At 34.8% G+C, this 18993-nt stretch overlaps 1 protein-coding gene across 1 annotated transcript in view; it reads left to right on the top strand.

Annotated features, from left to right (window-relative positions):
• The window catches only part of Slco4c1 (solute carrier organic anion transporter family member 4C1), a 62276-nt gene extending 45521 nt beyond the window's left edge, over nucleotides 1-16755 (top strand). The window contains exons 11-15 of the mRNA XM_010608656.1: nucleotides 1819-1972; nucleotides 5172-5359; nucleotides 7509-7573; nucleotides 9653-9790; nucleotides 16245-16755. Coding sequence (XP_010606958.1) covers nucleotides 1819-1972; nucleotides 5172-5359; nucleotides 7509-7573; nucleotides 9653-9790; nucleotides 16245-16405 — 706 coding nt within the window. The 3' untranslated portion in view covers nucleotides 16406-16755. The remainder of the gene's footprint in view (nucleotides 1-1818; nucleotides 1973-5171; nucleotides 5360-7508; nucleotides 7574-9652; nucleotides 9791-16244) is intronic.
• Nucleotides 16756-18993: the final 2238 nt, after the last annotated feature.

The following is an 18993-nucleotide window of genomic DNA, read 5'->3' on the forward strand; positions in this document are numbered from 1 at the left end:
ACATGAACATTTCTTAGAGATAGAAAAACTGACAGTGAGTGTAATACACCTACCCACACTCACCTGTGTTTATATGTGTGTGTATGAATATTTGTACCTATAGCTGTTGATCAATTGATAAATATAAATATAGACACAGCGTTCATGTCACAAAGTAGTGTACTATTTTAAATTAGTTTATTATACAGTCTTTGGATGCAACTCTAAATTCACTTGCATGTTTGCAAACATCTATTAGTTATTAAAATTCCCCATCATTCTTGTAGTGCCTTGCTGATCTTCTCTGTAGTATTTTGGCGTCTTCTTTTGGTAATGGTGATTTAGGCTGCAGTCTGGAGCAGCTCAGTGACTTCGTGAGACCCTGTCTCAAAATACTGCGAGCCAGGCATGAAGTTTAGGGTGAAGACCAAGTACTGTGAAAAGCACCTAGTTTCAGGCTAGATTGCCTCACCAGATTTGAAACTCTTAATCTCAGGGTGCATACGTATGCATTGATCCCCTCTTTCCCCATCCGATTTGCCTTCTCTACCTACACAAGGGGAGTCATCATTAACGTGTCCACCCTTCAGAGAGGGGCACTGAGTATATATCCAGAAGTTTTCTCCAGTGTTTCCTTCAATCCTGTCTTGTATTTTAGCTCTCCTTTAACTTACCATCACCGGTTGTCTGGGGTATCATCACTGCTCTCCTCCAAGTTCACATTCTATACAACTTCTAGGATTAGTGCTTTAAAATGAACATTCGAGAATACCGCTGTCCAGACTAAAAAACACTTCGGTGATTACCTTTGGCCTGTAGGTCAGAGTTCGTTGTTTTTAACAAGACCCAAGAGGCCCTCGTTAACCTGTTCTGTGACTGCTTTCCAGCAGCATTTCCTTTAGCTCTCAGCCCCAGTTACTGTCCATACTGCTCCACATGGTGCTGGTTAGACCTCAGTGCCTTTGTATCAGCTTTTGTTGAATCTCCCTTCTCCTTCCCCACGGCCAGATCATTACTCATCCTTTAAGGGACATCTTGGGTAGTAGTGTCTCCGTCCCTCTTTTCCAAACTTTGGCTTGTGTTCTGTGTTCTCCTTTGTTGTTTCTGAAATGCACTGTGCAGATATCAGTAACCACAGCTAGCCTATTAATATCTAATTATCTGGACTATGGCATTTTTGAGGATGTAGACTATCTTATTCGGCTTTCTCTTTCCATTACCAGCATAGAACTTAGACCGTTTGATACGAATAGCTGAGAGAATGAATTAATGAGATGTGGGAGAAGCATCTTTAATCATGAAAAGACATTGCTTCTGTTAAGAGGCAGAATGAAGCAACACTGGGAAAATTATATTTGGCAAGGAAATAAAAGTCATTCAAATCTCTCTAGGCCTTAGTTTTCCATTGGTAAAGAGACTAGGTAGAATTCACCCTTTTAGGTTTAATACTTTTCCAACTTTCTAGAGATATTTGGCTGCTATAATTAGTATGAGAGCTACTGACCTCTGGTGGGTGGAAAATGGAAATGCTACTAAATAGCACACTGCCTGCAGACCCAGAGCCCCACTGTCTGGCACCAAAGGAGAAACTTGCTATCTTCACTCACTCTGTTTTAAGTTTCACATCACTGACAGGCATCGCTGTTGTTTTGACTGCCTGGCCCTCATAAGAAATTAAGCCCATGCACGAAGGCAGAAATGTTACTTGGTTTGTGCATTGTAGGTAATTATGTGTTGAACGCGTGAATGACCGAATGGCGAGCTGTAACAGTGCTCCTGACTGTTCCGTTAATGGTGGCGACGTGGAGGAGCTCACCTTCCGCCTTTTCTTATTTACAGGACTGGAGAACTGGGACACTTGACAGCCCCTTGTAACGCCAACTGTAACTGTTTGCGATCTTACTATTACCCTCTGTGTGGAGGAGACGGAGTCCAATACTTTTCTCCCTGCTTTGCTGGTTGTTTAAACTATGTTTCAAAGAGTAAACCAAAGGTAACTGTGCCTGCTGCGTTAGCCCTCTGAGCAGATATCGTGATCCCTCTGGTGGGATTGTACTGTGCATATTTCTTTTCTGTGCCCCTGTTGTGTAACTCAGGTTAAGAATAGTAGGTAAAATAACATGCTCACTAGATGATGTGATATTTTTAAAAGTGCTTGGTAGAAACATATTGTGGTATAACAGGCTACAGTGAATAAATTATACAAAAGTCATATGACAGTCTTGAATACAAGAACTATGGGATAAAGAAATGGCATTCCTTTTCCTGTTGTTGTTGTTTTGTTTGTTTGTTGGTTGGTTTGGTACTGGGGGTAAAACTCAGGTCCTTGTGCTTTCGAGGCAGGCGGCAGAACCACTGAGCTAAATCCCCAGCCCTGCTTCTCAAACTTTTTTTGTGGGGAGGGTTTGAGACAGAGTCTCACTATGGTTGAGACTGACCTGGAACTCACTATAGCCCAGGCTTTTTGTTTGTTTGTTGGTTGGTTTGGTACTGGGGGTAAAACTCAGGTCCTTGTGCTTTCGAGGCAGGCGGCAGAACCACTGAGCTAAATCCCCAGCCCTGCTTCTCAAACTTTTTTTGTGGGGAGGGTTTGAGACAGAGTCTCACTATGGTTGAGACTGACCTGGAACTCACTATGTAGCCCAGGCTGGTCTCGAACTCACAGCGATCCTCCTGCCTCAGCCTCCCGAGTGCTGGGATTACAGGAGTGTGCCACTACACCCAGCTTCAAACTATTTGAAGTTGAAAGATGTAAGATTTTTGGGCCGGGGATTTGGCTCAGTGATTCTGCTGCCTACCTCACAAGCACAAGGGCCAGAGTTTGATCCCCAGTACAAAAAAAAAAGTAAGATATCTACATAGATTAGAAGTAATTGAAATAATCTATAAAAGTACTACAGATTTCTTTCAGAACCAACATGAATGCCCATGTGCGTGAAATTATATACCTTTTAGGTTTATATATGTATTTGCAGATACACATATATACTTATCTCTAATGAGTTTAGGTATAGCAAATATTTCAAAAGTTAATCTCTCCAGGCATGGTGGCGCACACATGTAATCCCAGAAGGTGGGAGGATGAGACAGGAGGATTGCCTTGAGTTCAAGGCCAGTGAGTTCGAGGCCAGCCTGAACTAATAGCAAGACCCTGTCTCAAAAACCGAATTAATTAATTAATTAATTAAAATAAAAGTTTATTTCAGTAGACTAGGTTTCAATAGCTTCTTGTTGAGGCTAAACCAAAATATGATAAACAATGAACTTTTTGTATTGTATGACCAAATTCTATTAAGAACATGGAGAAATCTAACATAGTAGACCTACTAGGCCAGTTTGGTGTGTGCAGTTTTAACTTTTGGAATTAAACTCATTAGTATTATCCAAAAGTACCTATGAAAATATGGAAACTGTGGAAATATAATAAAACACTTCAGGAAGACTTTCAGAATTTAATTCCAAAACAGGGCTACCCACCCTGTGGGTATTGGTGTTGTTTTTCTTTCAAACACCTTTAGGAAACTCTGCACACAAGGCATCAAATTCTGCAGATGAGCATGATGGTTATCTTAGAATCAGAATCACAGACAGGTAACTAACTGCTCCTCTGAGATGTGGAAGAGTAGATAGCATTTTATTGTATATAAATATGAATGAGATGTTACAAGAGCTTATCTTATATAACTGAAGTCATATAGAAACAGCCATTCAAACAAGGAAAAAACAAAAGGCCAAATACCCAGAGCCCACTTGAAATGGTATTATTTTGATATAGTTAATGATGTATTTGCATTTTTGACCAGTGCTAATTTCCATCTCAGCACATTGCCTTCTAGGTATTGTATAGGAAGAGCAAGTTATTCTGACTTCCACATTTCCTTTTTGTCTGGCTTTTTATGTCCACATAGGCCATGTCACAACCCATTGCTTCACAAGCTTTTTTTCGTATGGAATATTTCAGACAGGCAAAATTCTTATATAATAATACTTATACACATTTTTCTGTAGGAAAATTAATCTTGCATTTTATACCAGTGACCCAAACAAAACCAGATTTTGATGTAGACATGTATTACAGGCAAATACATAAGACAGTTACAGTTGTGATCAACACGGACAATCTTGATCTCAGATTTCCTTGTTAAATTCTAAAAGGCTAAATTACTTCATTGCTTGATATATCTGATTTCTTATTATAGTCTGTGTTGGAGGTGTCCTCAGTATATTTGTTTTTTTCTGAATCAGTTTTATAATTGTGTTAGTCCTAACAAAAAGTCTGGCTATTGGAATAGTCCAAGCACCACTTCTCCTTAACTTTCCTGGCTCTTTTCTCTCTGATTTGGTTGAGCTTTTAAATGTGTAAGAGGATTTATAGTAAGAATGGAATTGAGATGTAAAACGCCTTTAAAAATAGTTGCATCTAAGAAACTTCAGGAATATCTGAATTCTTTTTCTACAGTGATACTTGTTTTCACTTATGGTAGCTTTCACCATTTTGCTTTATTAATATATCCATAAATATGTTAATATGTGTATATATGAGAAATAGTTGTATTATTTGGATTAGAAAATAGCCTTCAGGATGATGTAGTAGCTTCTAGTTTTATTGTTATAAAAGTATCATTTTAAGGATAGTTTGCTTTCAGTTAAGTAATTTAGAGAAGTCAAACAAATTATTGTTAAAATTTCATTGCTAAAACAGCAATTTTTATCAGTCATAGGACACAGTAATTTATTATGCCTTGTCAAAATTATAGTGTTTGCTCTTTCAAATAATTCTAGTACTGAAATTGTAACCATAGATGTCTTTTTTCTTCCTATAATGGAAAAGAACAATGTTAGCAGGAAGACATTAATTGAGTAATTATGGTTAATGGAAAGTAGTTGAGAATGTGCGAGATTGTGTAACTGTTATATTTTCACCAATTTGTTTTGGAAGTCACAAACCAGTAATAGGTTACAAGTTGAAGTAATGGTCATAAAAGTGAAACATAGATGATTAAACTTCATAAGTATTGTTTTTTCCTACTTTCTTAATTTCTTAAGGTTAATTACTCCTTAGAATTATTTTTTGCATATGAATCAGGACAGTTTGAGAGTGTTTGCCACATTTAGAGATCATCTGATTTACAATGACAAAAATATATTTTCTAAATAAACACTTTCAGTATGTTTATGTCTAATATTTTCAGATATATTACAACTGTTCCTGTATTGAAAGGAAGGCAGAGATAACAACTGCAGAAAGTGTGGGTTTTGAAGCTAGAGCTGGAAAATGTGAAACTCACTGTGCAAATTTGCCCATATTCCTTGGCATTTTTTCTATTACAGTGATTTTTACCTTTATGGCTGGCACTCCTATAACTGTGTCCATATTGAGGTATGTATTATGTTGTGAAATTTTCATTCCCTAAGACAACAACATGTTGCGTGCAAACAAAATTAACCAAGGGTTCAGTTGGGGCTTAACTGAGGTTAATAGAAATAGTTTAAATAAAACTGTTTTTGGTATAAGCACAAGTTTAAAAATTTTTTGAGACTTAGAAGTATAAATGGAAAACAAAATTTGCATATATTAAAGGAATATTTTGAAATAAATATATACTGTAAAGTATATATGAGTGAGATGGTGGAGTACTATTATATCCTTCTCTGGTTTACCTCACCATGTAATCCACATTTATCCATATTGTCAAAAATGGCAAAATTTCCATTTCTTTTTCAAACTGACTAGTATTGTGTACCAGATTTTCTTTATTCATTCACTGATGAACACTTAATTTGACTCCATATCTTTGCTATTGGAAATAATACTGAAACGAACAAGGAAGTGCACAAATATCTTCCATGTACTAATTTCACTCCTGTAGATACGTCTCTGTTTGTGAGATCCTGGATAAAACGATGATTCTAGTTTTTAATTTGTTGAAGACTCTTTATACTACCTTCATTATGGCCATAGCAATTTATATTCTTTCAAACAACATTCAGTGGTTCTTTTTTCACTACATCCTTGCCAATTTTGTGGTCTTTTATCCTGCCTGTGACAGCCATGCTAACAGTTGTGAGGTGATAGCTCATGGTTTGATTTACATTTCCCTGGTGATTAGTTAGGATTTTACCTGCAAACATCATTGTCCAGATTAAAGTCAAGCAACTTTATCCCTATTCTTTTTGTAGATATTTTGCAGATTCAAATCTTATGTGTGAAGTCTTTGGCACATTTTGAATTCATGTTGGGATATGGTATGAGACAAGGGTCCAACTTTGTTCTTTTGTATGTAAATATACAAGTTTTGCAACGTTTTTTATTTGGTACTGGGGATCGAACTTGGGCCCTTGCACTTGCATGGCAGGTGGCGGGACCACTGAGTCCTGGACCTAAAGTTTTCTTTATTGAGGAAATTCTTCTTTCTCTCTTATGTGTTAGATACTTGGTACTCTTGGCAAAGATCAGTTGGCTAGAGATATATAGACATATTTTGCGGCTCTCTGTTCTAGTGGTTATATATTTGTTTTTATTCTTCTTGCTCAAGATTGATTTAGCCATTTTTAGGTCTTTTGTCCTTACATATGAGTTTTAGCATTGTTTTCTATTTCTGTGAATGATACCATTGACATTTTTATTAAGAAGATATTGAATCTGTAGATTGCTTTTGATAGTACAGAATTTTAGCAATGCTGATTCTTCTGATGCAAGAAGATAAAATGTCTTGCCACTAATTTGTGTCTTTAATTTTTCTCTGGTACTGGGGATCGAACTCAGGACCTTGCACTTGTGAGGTAGGCGTGATGCCACTGAGCTAAGTCCCCAGCCCCTTTTATTTTATCTTTTAATGCTATGGTAAATGGGGTTTTCTTAGTTGCTTTTTTGTATATTTCATTGTTAGTATATAGAAATGCAACTTAAGTTTTGCTGTTTTTGTATCCTGAAATTATACTAAATAGTTTTCTGGTGGAGTTTCTAGGGCTTTCTCTATGAAAGTTTATGTCATTTTGAAGCTGACTTATTTCCTCCTTTTTCAATTTGGACAGCTTTTATTTCTTTTTCTTACCAACTTATTTAGGCCAAGAATTTGAGTAGTGTCTGGAATTGAAGTTGTGAATGTGGACATCATTGTCTTCCTCCTCATCTCAGAGGAAACTGCTCAAATTCTCACCATTAAGTGTGATACCAGTGCACATTGTCATATTGCTTTAGGGTGCAGGAGTACATCACATCTGTATCCAATTTATTGAGAGGTTTTATGCAAAGTAACTTCTTATCAGTTCTTGTCAATGAATGCCTTTTCTCCTTTACCTTTATTAAAACTCATAGGGATTAGTGACTTTTTGTTATTTGCAGTATTTTTGTTTTGATAACATTTTTTTCTTTTATAGACTCCAAATGATTCAACCTCTTATAAATTCATAAAGTATGGTATTTTATATGCACAAATTAGTTTGATATAGAAATACTAAACTGATCGAGATATGAACTTGCTTGAAGAGTGAAACTTTCACGTCTCATTAATATTTAATATTTCCAGGTGTGTTGATCAGAGGCAACGGTCTCTAGCATTGGGAATGCAGTTCATGTTGCTTCGATTACTGGGTGGGTATACCATTGTGTTTAAGTTGATGTTAAGTGTTGGCTGTTTTGCTTCATGGATATTTTGATTTATTCGGATGTAACATGTATCAAGAAAATAATTAAAGAGGGAGACTATATAATTGTCATTCAAAAAAAGCTGTTTTCTAGAGTTCAAGATGTAATATTACTTTTATATCACATGAGAATGAAATGCCTTTGCTTTTCATCCACCTGATTTGTTACCTGTTCAAAATGTAACCTTAAAATACCTCACTCATTTGAAAGATAAAATACATTTTGAGAAATACATTCTTTTCTCTCTGCTTTTATCTCCATTTGTCACACTATTGTGTTGTATTAGAAATGAACAACAATGAGTGAAAACATTTCAGAAGTAGCTATGGTGTAAATAATGTGACTAGATATGGTTTGATGAAAGAAAAGATGTAAACCAGACAATTGTACAAGGTTCCAGATGTAGGAAAAGTAGGAAGAAAGAAACATTTAAAAAAGTAAGATTACGATCATTTATTAAAGCAAAAACCAAAAGTTAAAATATTAGAGAACACTTACCTAACTTTCTCATTTTTCAGATAAGTAATTAAGATTCAGCATTTTGCCCATAGTCATGCATTTAACGGAGGAAATGAGATTAGCATAATGGTTTTAGCCACGTGCACTTTAGGCTGCTGTCATGCTACCAACAGGTCATGAGAAGCAGACTAGAGATAACCTAAACCATCGTCTAAGCAATACTACCTCAAATCATATAATGTACTTGATTTATAACAAATGCAAGTTCCTTAACTAGAGTCATCCCTCCATTTCCTTTGAGGATTGAGTCTACCACCTTGCCAATCCCCAAATCCTTGATTCCTCAAGCCTTGTGATAAAATGGTGCAGTATTCAAATATAACCTATGCATTGCCCTTCTCTTATACATACTTATATACTTATAAGTATACAACTTATATACTTCAGTGCATCTTTAAATGACTTACAGTACATAAAACAATGTAAATAGTTATTGTAGTGTATAAGAAATAATGACAGGAAAAATACAGGAACATTTTCAGTAGAGACACACCGTTGGGAAAATGTTTTCAATCTGCAGTTGGTTAAACCTGCCAGTGTGGAACCAGCAGAATCAACCGTACATGGAAATTTAAAGCTTGATGGCCTAAAATAAATCAGACAATTGCGCTTAAATATCACATGATGTCTTTCATATGAGAAACCCAAAATATAATAAATTAAAGAACAAAATAAAAGATGGATAAGAGGAAACAGAGAGAGAGAGGACCAAGAGACAGAGGGAGGGGTAGAAGGGGAGAAGAAAGGGATAAAAAAGAATCAAGATGTGTTGTGTACATGAATCAACTCCCCATGATAAATGTAATCATTATGTACTGAAAACTTGTACTGATAAAATAAAATGAAAAAGAACAACACAAAATTAAAATTTTAAAAATTTCAAGTAAGTAATACTGCTGGGTATATTAGCGTGGAGTTATATCTGTATCTGTACTCATATACACTCTCATGCACACATATTCATATTGTCATGTATATACACACAAATCCATGTTAGTTTACATCTCTGTGCATAATAACCCTGACCATACATAGTCCAGAAGACTTATTTGTGCACCAAGAATAAGTTGTTTTGATTTTTTAAATCTATAATAGCTAATTTCAAGGACACATTCATTTATCACATTATAAAATCAACAAATTAAAATATTTACTAAACATATTAACTCAATATATGTCAGAAATGTTTATTAAAATGTTGTTTGAGTTGACTAGAACTATAAAATTATACATAACTAAAAAGTTTGTCTTTGCTTCTTTATATCCTTTTGTTGTGTACATGAATTGATTAATTTGTATATTGAGAGCCTATTTTTTTTTTTATCAAAATAAAGACGTTAAAAATCTGTAACTAGGCTGGGGATTTAGCTCAGTGCTTCCACTGCCTGCTTTGCAAGCACAGGCACCCGAGTTCAATCTTTGGTACCAAAAAACAAACAAACAAACCAGCCTGTGACTATAAATTGTAATCTTTACCTATTTGTATTTTGCCTGTATTTCTTCTAGGTACAATACCTGGACCAATTATATTTGGTGCCACAATCGACAGCACATGTACTCTGTGGGATATCAATGAATGTGGAATTAAAGGTGCTTGCTGGGTCTATGATAACATCAAGTTGGCCCATATGCTCGTAGCCATAAGTAAGTGACTTCTTGATAACTCTGCAGTAAACTAGTGTTGAGTCAGAAAACCTTGCCCTTGGTTACTTAGATCACAGTTCTTGTAATACTCATTCCACACTGTTGGAGATCAGTTATCACAGCATGTCACCAGAGGTTTCGAATGAAGCCTGCAAGTCCCAGGCTTAAAAAGAAGAGAATAAAACACTGACTTTCATTGTACCACATGTCATATGGCTTGCTGTTAACAGTTTCTCTCAGATTTGGGGAGGAAGTATACTTAAAAGCTTAAGTAGAATTCTGAAAAACTCTGGAGTAATTGTAAACACATAGAGCTGCAGTAGGGAAGTGTCCATTGGCTCTAAGGTATATAGTAAGAAACTTTTTATAGTTTAGAAGCCATTTTATAGTTTATAGCCATAATGTCTAGCCTTCTTGCCTTTTGTGGTCTGTACAGCCTTGGTTGGACAATAAAAGTTAAAATTTAGGAAGTAGAGCAACACATCCAGTTGGTACTATTAGGACAAAATCTGAAATGTAAAATTTCAAAAACATAAGAAATTAAAATATTTAAAAATAGAGAGATATTGAACATATAGTCCTATGATTTTCATATGTGACACACATAATAAGATGAACTTATTAGTCTTACATGTGCTTAGAAAATAGCATCTGAATTTATAATAGAATATTGAGTAACAATAAATATATGAATTCCAAAAAACTGAGAGTTCATATTGAGTAGAGTAGACAAAATTAATCTTCTCATCACTTTTGCCTATTGTTAATTGACCTATTTTCTTTCCTATTTCTTTTTCCACTGTGTTCTGGGGAATGAACCAGTAGCTTAAGAGGTCTGCCCTTAGCTGCAAGTCCAACCATGAAAATCATTTTTTATTCAGCCCGTTCATGTGTAAGATTTATTTCATTATTTTTTTCCTACTTTTCAGCTGAGAGATATGAATAATGAATTGTTATTTCTCTTATTTAGTAATGAATCTGGAAATTACTCCCTAAAACACATGATGTTAGATTTTCAAAAGCAAACCAACAAAAATTGTAACAACTGTATCTGTGTGATCTTCCTACAAATCTACTACTACCTACTTAGATCAGTGAGCATTCCTGCTTTTCAGATACACATTTTTAAATGATATATTCATGACTGACAAAAAGAAATCAGTAACTGGATACATTATATTGTGAGATCAAATTTAACTTATTCATCTGACACTTACAAATTCACCTAACAATTACTGAGCTTAGTACTGTGGCTGAAACTAGTTTCACTTTACATAGTTGAGCTCAAACAAACTACTGCATGAGTTATTTAAAAAAGGAGTTATTTGAAAGCAAATCAAAGCTCATGAAGGAAATCTTTTTTTTTCTTTTTATTGAGTTTATTGGTACTTGTTAGGTATACAGTACAGTTACATTCATTATTGGGATCTTGTACCTTTACATGACAGGTCTTGGTTCTCATTTTTTTCCCTTGTCCCTGCCCTCCCTTCACCCCCTCCTCCCCTCCCCATTTACAAACGCTTTTTTCCATTTTTTCATTTTCTCACATTTTTTTCTTTTCCCTTATTCCCTTTCTCCTAACCTTCCAACTTTCCCTACACCTTTAGCCCTTTTCTTCCTATTTCACATTGTTAATTATCTCATTAGGTTCTTATGTACAATTACAGTTTTTCACACCAGAGAAACTATTTGGTATTTACACGTGTGATTTATTTATTTAACTTAGGAGTATATACTAAATATGTATCCATTTTCCTATGAATGAATCTAATTTCTCATTCTTTACGGCTGAGTAGTATTCCATTTTATAGAAAAACCACATCTTCTTTATCCAGTTTCCAACTGATGGGCAAATGGGCTGTTTCCAAATTTGAGCTATTACAAACTGTGCTGCTATAAATATAGATGTGCATATGTCACTGTGATATGATTCTTTTAATTCTTTTGGAGAGATACCCAGCAGAGATATGGTTGGGTCAAATGGAACCTCTAGTCCCAGCTTTTTGAGGTATCTCCATATTGATTTCCGTAGTGGTTGCACCAGTCTGCACTCCCACCATTAATGGAGAAGGGTTCTTTTCTCCCCACAACCCCACCAACATTTGTTATTGTGTGATTTCTTGATAGCAGTCATTCTTTGTGGGGTGAGGTGGAATCTCAGTGTTGTTTTCATCTGCATCTCTTGAATGACCAGTGATGTGGAACATTTTTTCATATATTTACTTGCTGCTTTTACTTCTTTGTCTGAGAAATGTCTGTTCATTTCAGATGCCCATTTTTGAATTGGGTCTTTATATTTGGTGGGGGGCTGATTGTTTTGAGTTCTTTAAATATTCTAGATAATAGTCCTTTGTCTGAGGAGCAGCTGGTAAAAAAATTTTCCCACATTGTACGTTGTCTCTTAGTTCTGTTGATGGTTTCTTTTGCAGTGCAGAAGCTTTTTAATAAGATGAGAGCCCAGTTGTTGATTCTTTCTGCTAATTGCCATGCTACTGAGGATTTGTTCATAAAGTCTTTTCCTATGCCAATGTCTTCCAGAGTTCTGCCTAACTTATCCTCCAGCAAGTTTAATGTTTCTGTTTTAATATTTAGATCTTTAATCCACTTGGATTTTAATTTAGTGCATGGTGAAAGATAAGGGTCTAATTTTAATCTTTGGCAGGTTGAGATCCAGTTTTTCCAGCACCATTTATTAAAGAGGCTATCTTTCCTCTCCTGAGGATGGTCAGCTCCTTTGTCAAAGATGAGGTAGCTGAGTACATCTGGAGTTGTTTTTGTCTCTTCCAGTCTGTTCCACTGGTCCTCAGGTCTGTTTCTTTGCCAGTACCATGCTGTTTTTAATCACAGTGGCTTTGTAGTATAGTTTCAAATTGGGAATTGTTATACCCGCTGCCATGTGTCTGTTGTCTAGGATGGCTTTTGCTATTCTAGGTCTCTTATGGTTCCAAATGAATTTTTGGATTCTTTTTTTCTAGTTCTCTGAAATATAGTGTTGGAATTTCAATTGGCATTGCATTGAATGTATGTAGCAGTTTTGGTAGGATGGCCATTTTCACTATGTTTATTCTTCCTACCCAGGAGCAGGGAAGATCTTTCCATTTTCTTATATCCTCTTCGATCTCTTTTTTCAGAGTGCTGTAGTTTTCAGTGTAGAGGTCTTTTGCTTCTTTTGTTAGGTTGATTCCTAGATACTTCATTGTTTGGGTGCTATTGTGAAAGGAATTGTTTCCCTAATTTCTCTCTCAGTGACTCTGTTATTTGTGTACAAAAAGGCTATTGATTTTTGGGTGTTGACCTTGTACCCTGTTACACTGCTAAAAGTGTCAATTAAGTCTGGAAGTCTTTTGGTGGAATTTTTGGGGTCTTCAATGTAGAGTATCTTATCATCAGCAAATAATGACAGTTAAACTTCTTCCTTTCCTATCTTTATTGCTTTAATTTCTTTCTCTTGTTTAGTTGCTATGGCTTATGTTTCCAGAACTACATCGAAGAGGAGTGGTGATAGTGGGCATCCTTGTCTTGTTCCTGATTTTAACATTAAGGTTTTCAGGTTTTGGCCATTTAATAAGATGTTGGCTGTTGGTTTTTCATAGACAGCCTTTACTAAGTTGAGATATAGATCATCTATTCCATTTTTTTTGCAGGGTTTTTATTATGAATGGGTGTTGAAGTTTGTCTAATGCTTTTCTGCATCTATTGATAGGATCATATGGTTTTGTCCTTGACTTTGTTGATATAGTGTATTACATTTATTGACTTACATATGTTGAACCATCCTTGCATCCCTGGAACAAATCTGACCTGGTCAGGATATATGATCTTCTTGATGATCCTCTGTATTCTGTTTACTAGTATCTTATTGAGGATTTTTGCATCTATATTCATTAAGGAGATTGGCTTGTAGTTCTCTTTTTTAGTTGTATCTTTCCCTGGTTTGGGAATGAAAGTGATACTTGCTTCCAGGAATGAATTTGGAAGTATTGCTTCCCTTTCAATTTCATTGAAAAGTTTGAAGAGTAATGGCAGTAGTTGTTCTCTAAACATCTTGTAAAATTCAGTAGTGAATCGATCAGGACCTGGGCTTTTCTTTGTTGGTAAATTTTTCATTACATTTTCAATTTCACTGATTGTAATTGAGGTGTTTAAAATGTTTTTATCTTCTTTTTTCAACTTTGGTATTTCATAAATATCTAGAAATCTGTCCATTTCTTCTGTGTTTTCCATTTCATCAGAGTACAGGTTCTCAAAGTAGTTATTGACTATCCTCTGGATTTCTGTTGGATCTGTTGTGACTTCACTTTTTCCATTCCTAATTGCATGGATCTGTGCCTTTTCTTTCCTTTTTTTGATAAGGTTTGCTAAGGGTTTATCAATTTTATTTATTCTTTCAAAAAACCAACTCTTCAATTCATTTATTTTTTTGTATTGTTTTCTTAGATTCCATTGCATTGATTTCTGCTCTAATCTTTATAATTTCCTCTCCTGTTCAAGCTTTGGGTTTTTCTTGCTCTTGTTTTTCTAGGAGTCTAAGATTCATCATTAGGTTGTTTATTTGAGCTCTCTTTGTTTTCCTAGTGTGGGCATTCAGTGCTATGAATTTTCCAAGTAGAAGTGCTTTCTTTGTGTCCCATAGATTCCTGTATGTTGTATTGGCATTTTCATTTATTTGTAAAAACTGTCTGATTTCTTCTTTAATTTCCTCTGTGACCCATTGATTGTTCAGGAGAGTGTTGTTCAATTTCCATGTGTTTGTGAAGTTCCCATGGTTTCTTATGCTATTGATCTCCAGCTTAATTGCACTGTGATCTGATAATATCAGGGAATAACTTCGATTCTTTTGCATTTATTCAAACCTGTTCTGTGAGCTATATGTGGTCTATCTTGGAGAATGACCTGTGTGCAGCTGAAAAGAATGTATATTCTGATTTTGTGGGATGGAACCCTCTATAAACGTCTAATAAGTCCATGCATTAAAAGCTTGGTTCAGTTCTAGTATTTCATTGTTGATTTTTTGCCTAGATGATCTGTCTATTTGTGATAGTGGGGTATTTAGATCCCTCACTACAATTGTATTAGTGCTTATTTGTTTTTTAATGTTACTTAATATTTTTTATATAGTTGGGGGCATTTATATTTGGTGCATATATGTTTATGATTGTCATCTCTTCCTCTTGAATTGTTCCCTTTGCAAGGATGTAGTGGCCTTCTTTGTCTCTCTTAATCAGTTTTGGTTTGAAATTTACTTTATCTGAGAATAAGATTGCTACCCCTGCTTTTTTCTGGACTCCTGAAGCATGGAGAATTGTTTTCCACCCTTTCACTTTCAGTCTATGGGCTTCTTTTTGCACTAGGTGTGTTTCTTGTATACAACATATTGTTGGATTTTGCTTCTTAATCCATTCTGCCAGTCTATTTCTCTTGATTGGTGAATTGAGGCCATTTACATTAATGGTTATAACTGATACGTACTGACTTCTTTTTGCACTAGGTGTGTTTCTTGTATACAACATATTGTTGGATTTTGCTTCTTCATCCATTCTGCCAGTCTATTTCTCTTGATTGGTGAATTGAGGCCATTGACATTAATGATTATAACTGATATGTACTGACTTATTATTGTCATGTTATTATCCTTTTGTTGACTCTTTGAATTTTGCCCTCTCCTTTCTTTTAGTTTCTTACCTTGACTATTTGGTTTGCTCTGTTGGGCCTCATGGTGTTGTGATCTTCATTGTCTTTTTCTAAGATATTGTTTATCATGAAGGAAATCTTAATGACATAGTTTGGGCTGATAGGTCAGAGTAAGTTACTATTAATTGTAACTTAATTGACATATTTCCATAGAAGTTTTCTCCTATAAATTATGAAGTTTTTATTTTTAAAATCATTTTCCATTTTGGATATGAAAATTTTACACTTTATTATTCAGCTGAAGGATGGTATAAACTATTTTATTTTCTCACTGAGTTTTGGTTGCTTGTAAGTGTTTAATATGACATTGCATTATCAAGGTTAGAAATAGAATATTTATTTATTTAATCCTAAACATCTTCTACATATGAATACAAATCATAATTTATAATAAGGCAAGTATTATTGTACAATTAATTTTACGTGTTTAGAAAGAAAGGGCTGGGACTTAGCTCAATGGTTCTGCCACCTGCCTTGCAAGTGCAAGGACCTCAGTTTGATCCCCAGTACCAAAAAAAAAAAAAAAAAAAAAATTCCTAGAAAGAACATTAATGCTTGTTCCATAATGCTAGGCTTGTACACAAATGTTGTATTTCTTTTCCCTACTATCATAAAATTTTACAATGTAGAACTAGAATGACCATATGATTATTCCCTTTACTTAAAATAGTAAGCTTCTATTCATAAAGAATTTTTGAAATGAATTATTTTTTTTAGTAACTAAAGCTCCAAAAACATGATTAATTTTTGTTTTTATATTTAGGTGTTAGTTGTAAAGTTATCACTATTTTCTTCAATGGACTTGCAGTCTTTTTGTACAAACCACCACCACCAGGCACTGAGGTGTCCTTTCAAAATCAGAATACAGATGTCACTACTGTTTCAGTACAACAAGACCTCAACAAAGCAGTAAATGATGGGTGAATGAGAAAATGGAAGTTATCTTACAGCTGAAAAATCAACCTTCATTTCTGAGCACACAGTGCCATTGCAGCATTATCTACCAAATAGAGACAATATTTTAAAACCTGATGTTTTATAAGTGAGTGTGTTTGTTGCATGTACATGGAGTACTGTATTTGTTTTAATGTAAGAACCGGACCTGTGCCTTCAAAGCCCATCAAAGCCTCGAGTCACATGTGCTCACTTTTTTCCACTCTTTAGGTATGAAATCACCAACTAATAGTATGAAAACGGCCAACAATTAGTTAAATGTTTACATTTTAAAAACATAATGAGAGGGCTGGGGATTTAGCTCAGTGGTTCCGCCGCCTGCCTTGCAAGCACAAGGACCCGAGTTCGATCCCCAGTACCAAAAAAAAAAAAACCAAAACAACAACAAAACAAAACAAAACCCAAAACAACAACAAAAAAAACATAATGAGAAAAAATTCTAAAACAGCTATTTTTATCTGTTCTGCAATTTGTTACCTTTTACTTTTCATTGTCAGTAGTAGTTAGAGTTTATTTGAAAATTTATTGTGTAAAAATGTCGACTCATCAAACTTATATGATATTTTTTGGGAAGTATTACAAGAAGCCCATGAACTTTGTTTTTAAGTTATATATACTAGTTTGAACTTTATTTATCACAGTAAATTATTGAATGATTAAAATATTGCTTAGTTATCTTCTTTGTGTTCTAGTATACAGTGAATACAGAAATATCAGCATTGAATAAACTGTTTTCACTTTAAGAATTCCAGAAGGTAATTTGTTGAGTTTTTAAAACTTAATTTGTATGAGTCCATGATAGTATTATTCAATTGCATACACTGAGAGGAAAGGACCTGCTTCAGTAATAAGAAGTGCCAATAATACATGAAAAGCGGGCTGGGAGTATATATGTAGCTCAGTGGTAGAACTCGGTTTATGTCTCCATTTATGCAGATCAGATTTATATTATGTTAATTCAGACCATGGAGGAAGTAGCTGTGGACAGCAACAAACATAACTTACTATTGTTAAGAATTTTACTGATTGAGGAAAGCATTGAAGGGCTAATGGTGTTGCTCAGTGGTAAAGCACAACCTGTCTTTCCTGTTTGAGGCCCTGACTTCTTAAACCTCTGCTGGGGGAGAAAAGCTTTGAAGTTTAAAACTCGATGTGATTACATTTGAATGTTTTCCCAACTAAAGATTCTAATTTAATAAGACTTGTTAGGTTTCCTCCATCAGTCTTCTTCTAGGTTAGTTTTACACACAGTTCTGCATACACGCTGATCAGGATAAGACAAGCTGAGAGTAAAGACCTAGTGGAAAGTCAACATCAGAAGCTATAGAAGTTGGCAGAATTTATCTGTTTGGTGGCAATCTAGGGCCAGTGATCATTCAAGAACCTAGTGACAGTGTACACTGAGAAGTAACACTATACACTGAGAAGGAGTCAGGATAGGCAGGAAGGCACACTTGACTATCAAATGAAAGAACCACTGGACCTGTAATTAGAGGGCTATATCAACTTAGGAACATTTGAACAACAAACATCAAAGGTAAAAGGTAGCCAAAAATTTCAGCAACCAAAGCAATGCGCAAGATAAATAGGTAGGGTTGTGAGTCTCCCTCCCACTCAGGAAGATGCATTTTTAAGTGTTTCCACCAGGTGGGGCCAAGACTAAAGGAGAATTTAGACTTTCTGTGTTTTCTACATGGAAGCAAGAGATTCAGTGGAAGAATTTCATAGCTCTAAACTTAAGGCAAATCCTGAGATACTCACTGTTCATATGTGAAATGAGAACAAACAAACAAAGGAAACAGAACAACTACACAAACACACTAGTGGGGGGGCCACTGAATTTTAGAGAGAAAGAAAATATCACCACACACATAGTAGTTTGGTAACAGGTTAACGAATAATTGGCTTTCATAAAGATTCTTAGTTATCAAGGGCTACCCTGCATTCAGTGTATTCAGTTTTATAAGATGACATATTTTTACAAACTTTTAATGAAAATGTTAATGTACAGTAATTTTGATGCTTAGAAGGAGTCTGACTCTTATTTATACTGTACATATGTAGAAAGAATAGAATACCTCATTTCATGATAGGGTGATACAGACACTATTATAATTTATTCTCATCATTTTTGCTTTGGGATTCACCTAGGTCAGTAGTGGTAAACCTATGGCTAATCCCTAGGTGCACAGGGCTGTTGTCATCACTGAAAGCTTTAAAAGCTTCACCATCATGGACCTAGGTTATATGAGTTGATATGCTACCTTAAGAAAACATTTTCACAGTACTTGTTTTCCATAATTTATTATGATTATAATCAGTAAGTTTGAACTTAGGAGTGAACCTATTATGATTTTGTATATAATTGGATATATTCTCTTAGAACTTGTAACATTTTGACTTCCTTATTGCAAAAAATATGGATAAAATTCTTAAAACATGGAAAGAACTGTATACATTTTACTATGTAAATTGGAAAATATAAATAAAATTTTAGACTATTCAAGTTTTTCCTTATTATAAGAAACCTTGAGATACATATATATATATATATATAT

Source organism: Fukomys damarensis, unplaced genomic scaffold, assembly GCF_012274545.1.
Source record: "Fukomys damarensis isolate Sample0158 unplaced genomic scaffold, DMR_v1.0_HiC HiC_scaffold_3, whole genome shotgun sequence".
In the NCBI taxonomy this organism is placed as follows: Eukaryota; Metazoa; Chordata; class Mammalia; order Rodentia; family Bathyergidae; genus Fukomys; species Fukomys damarensis.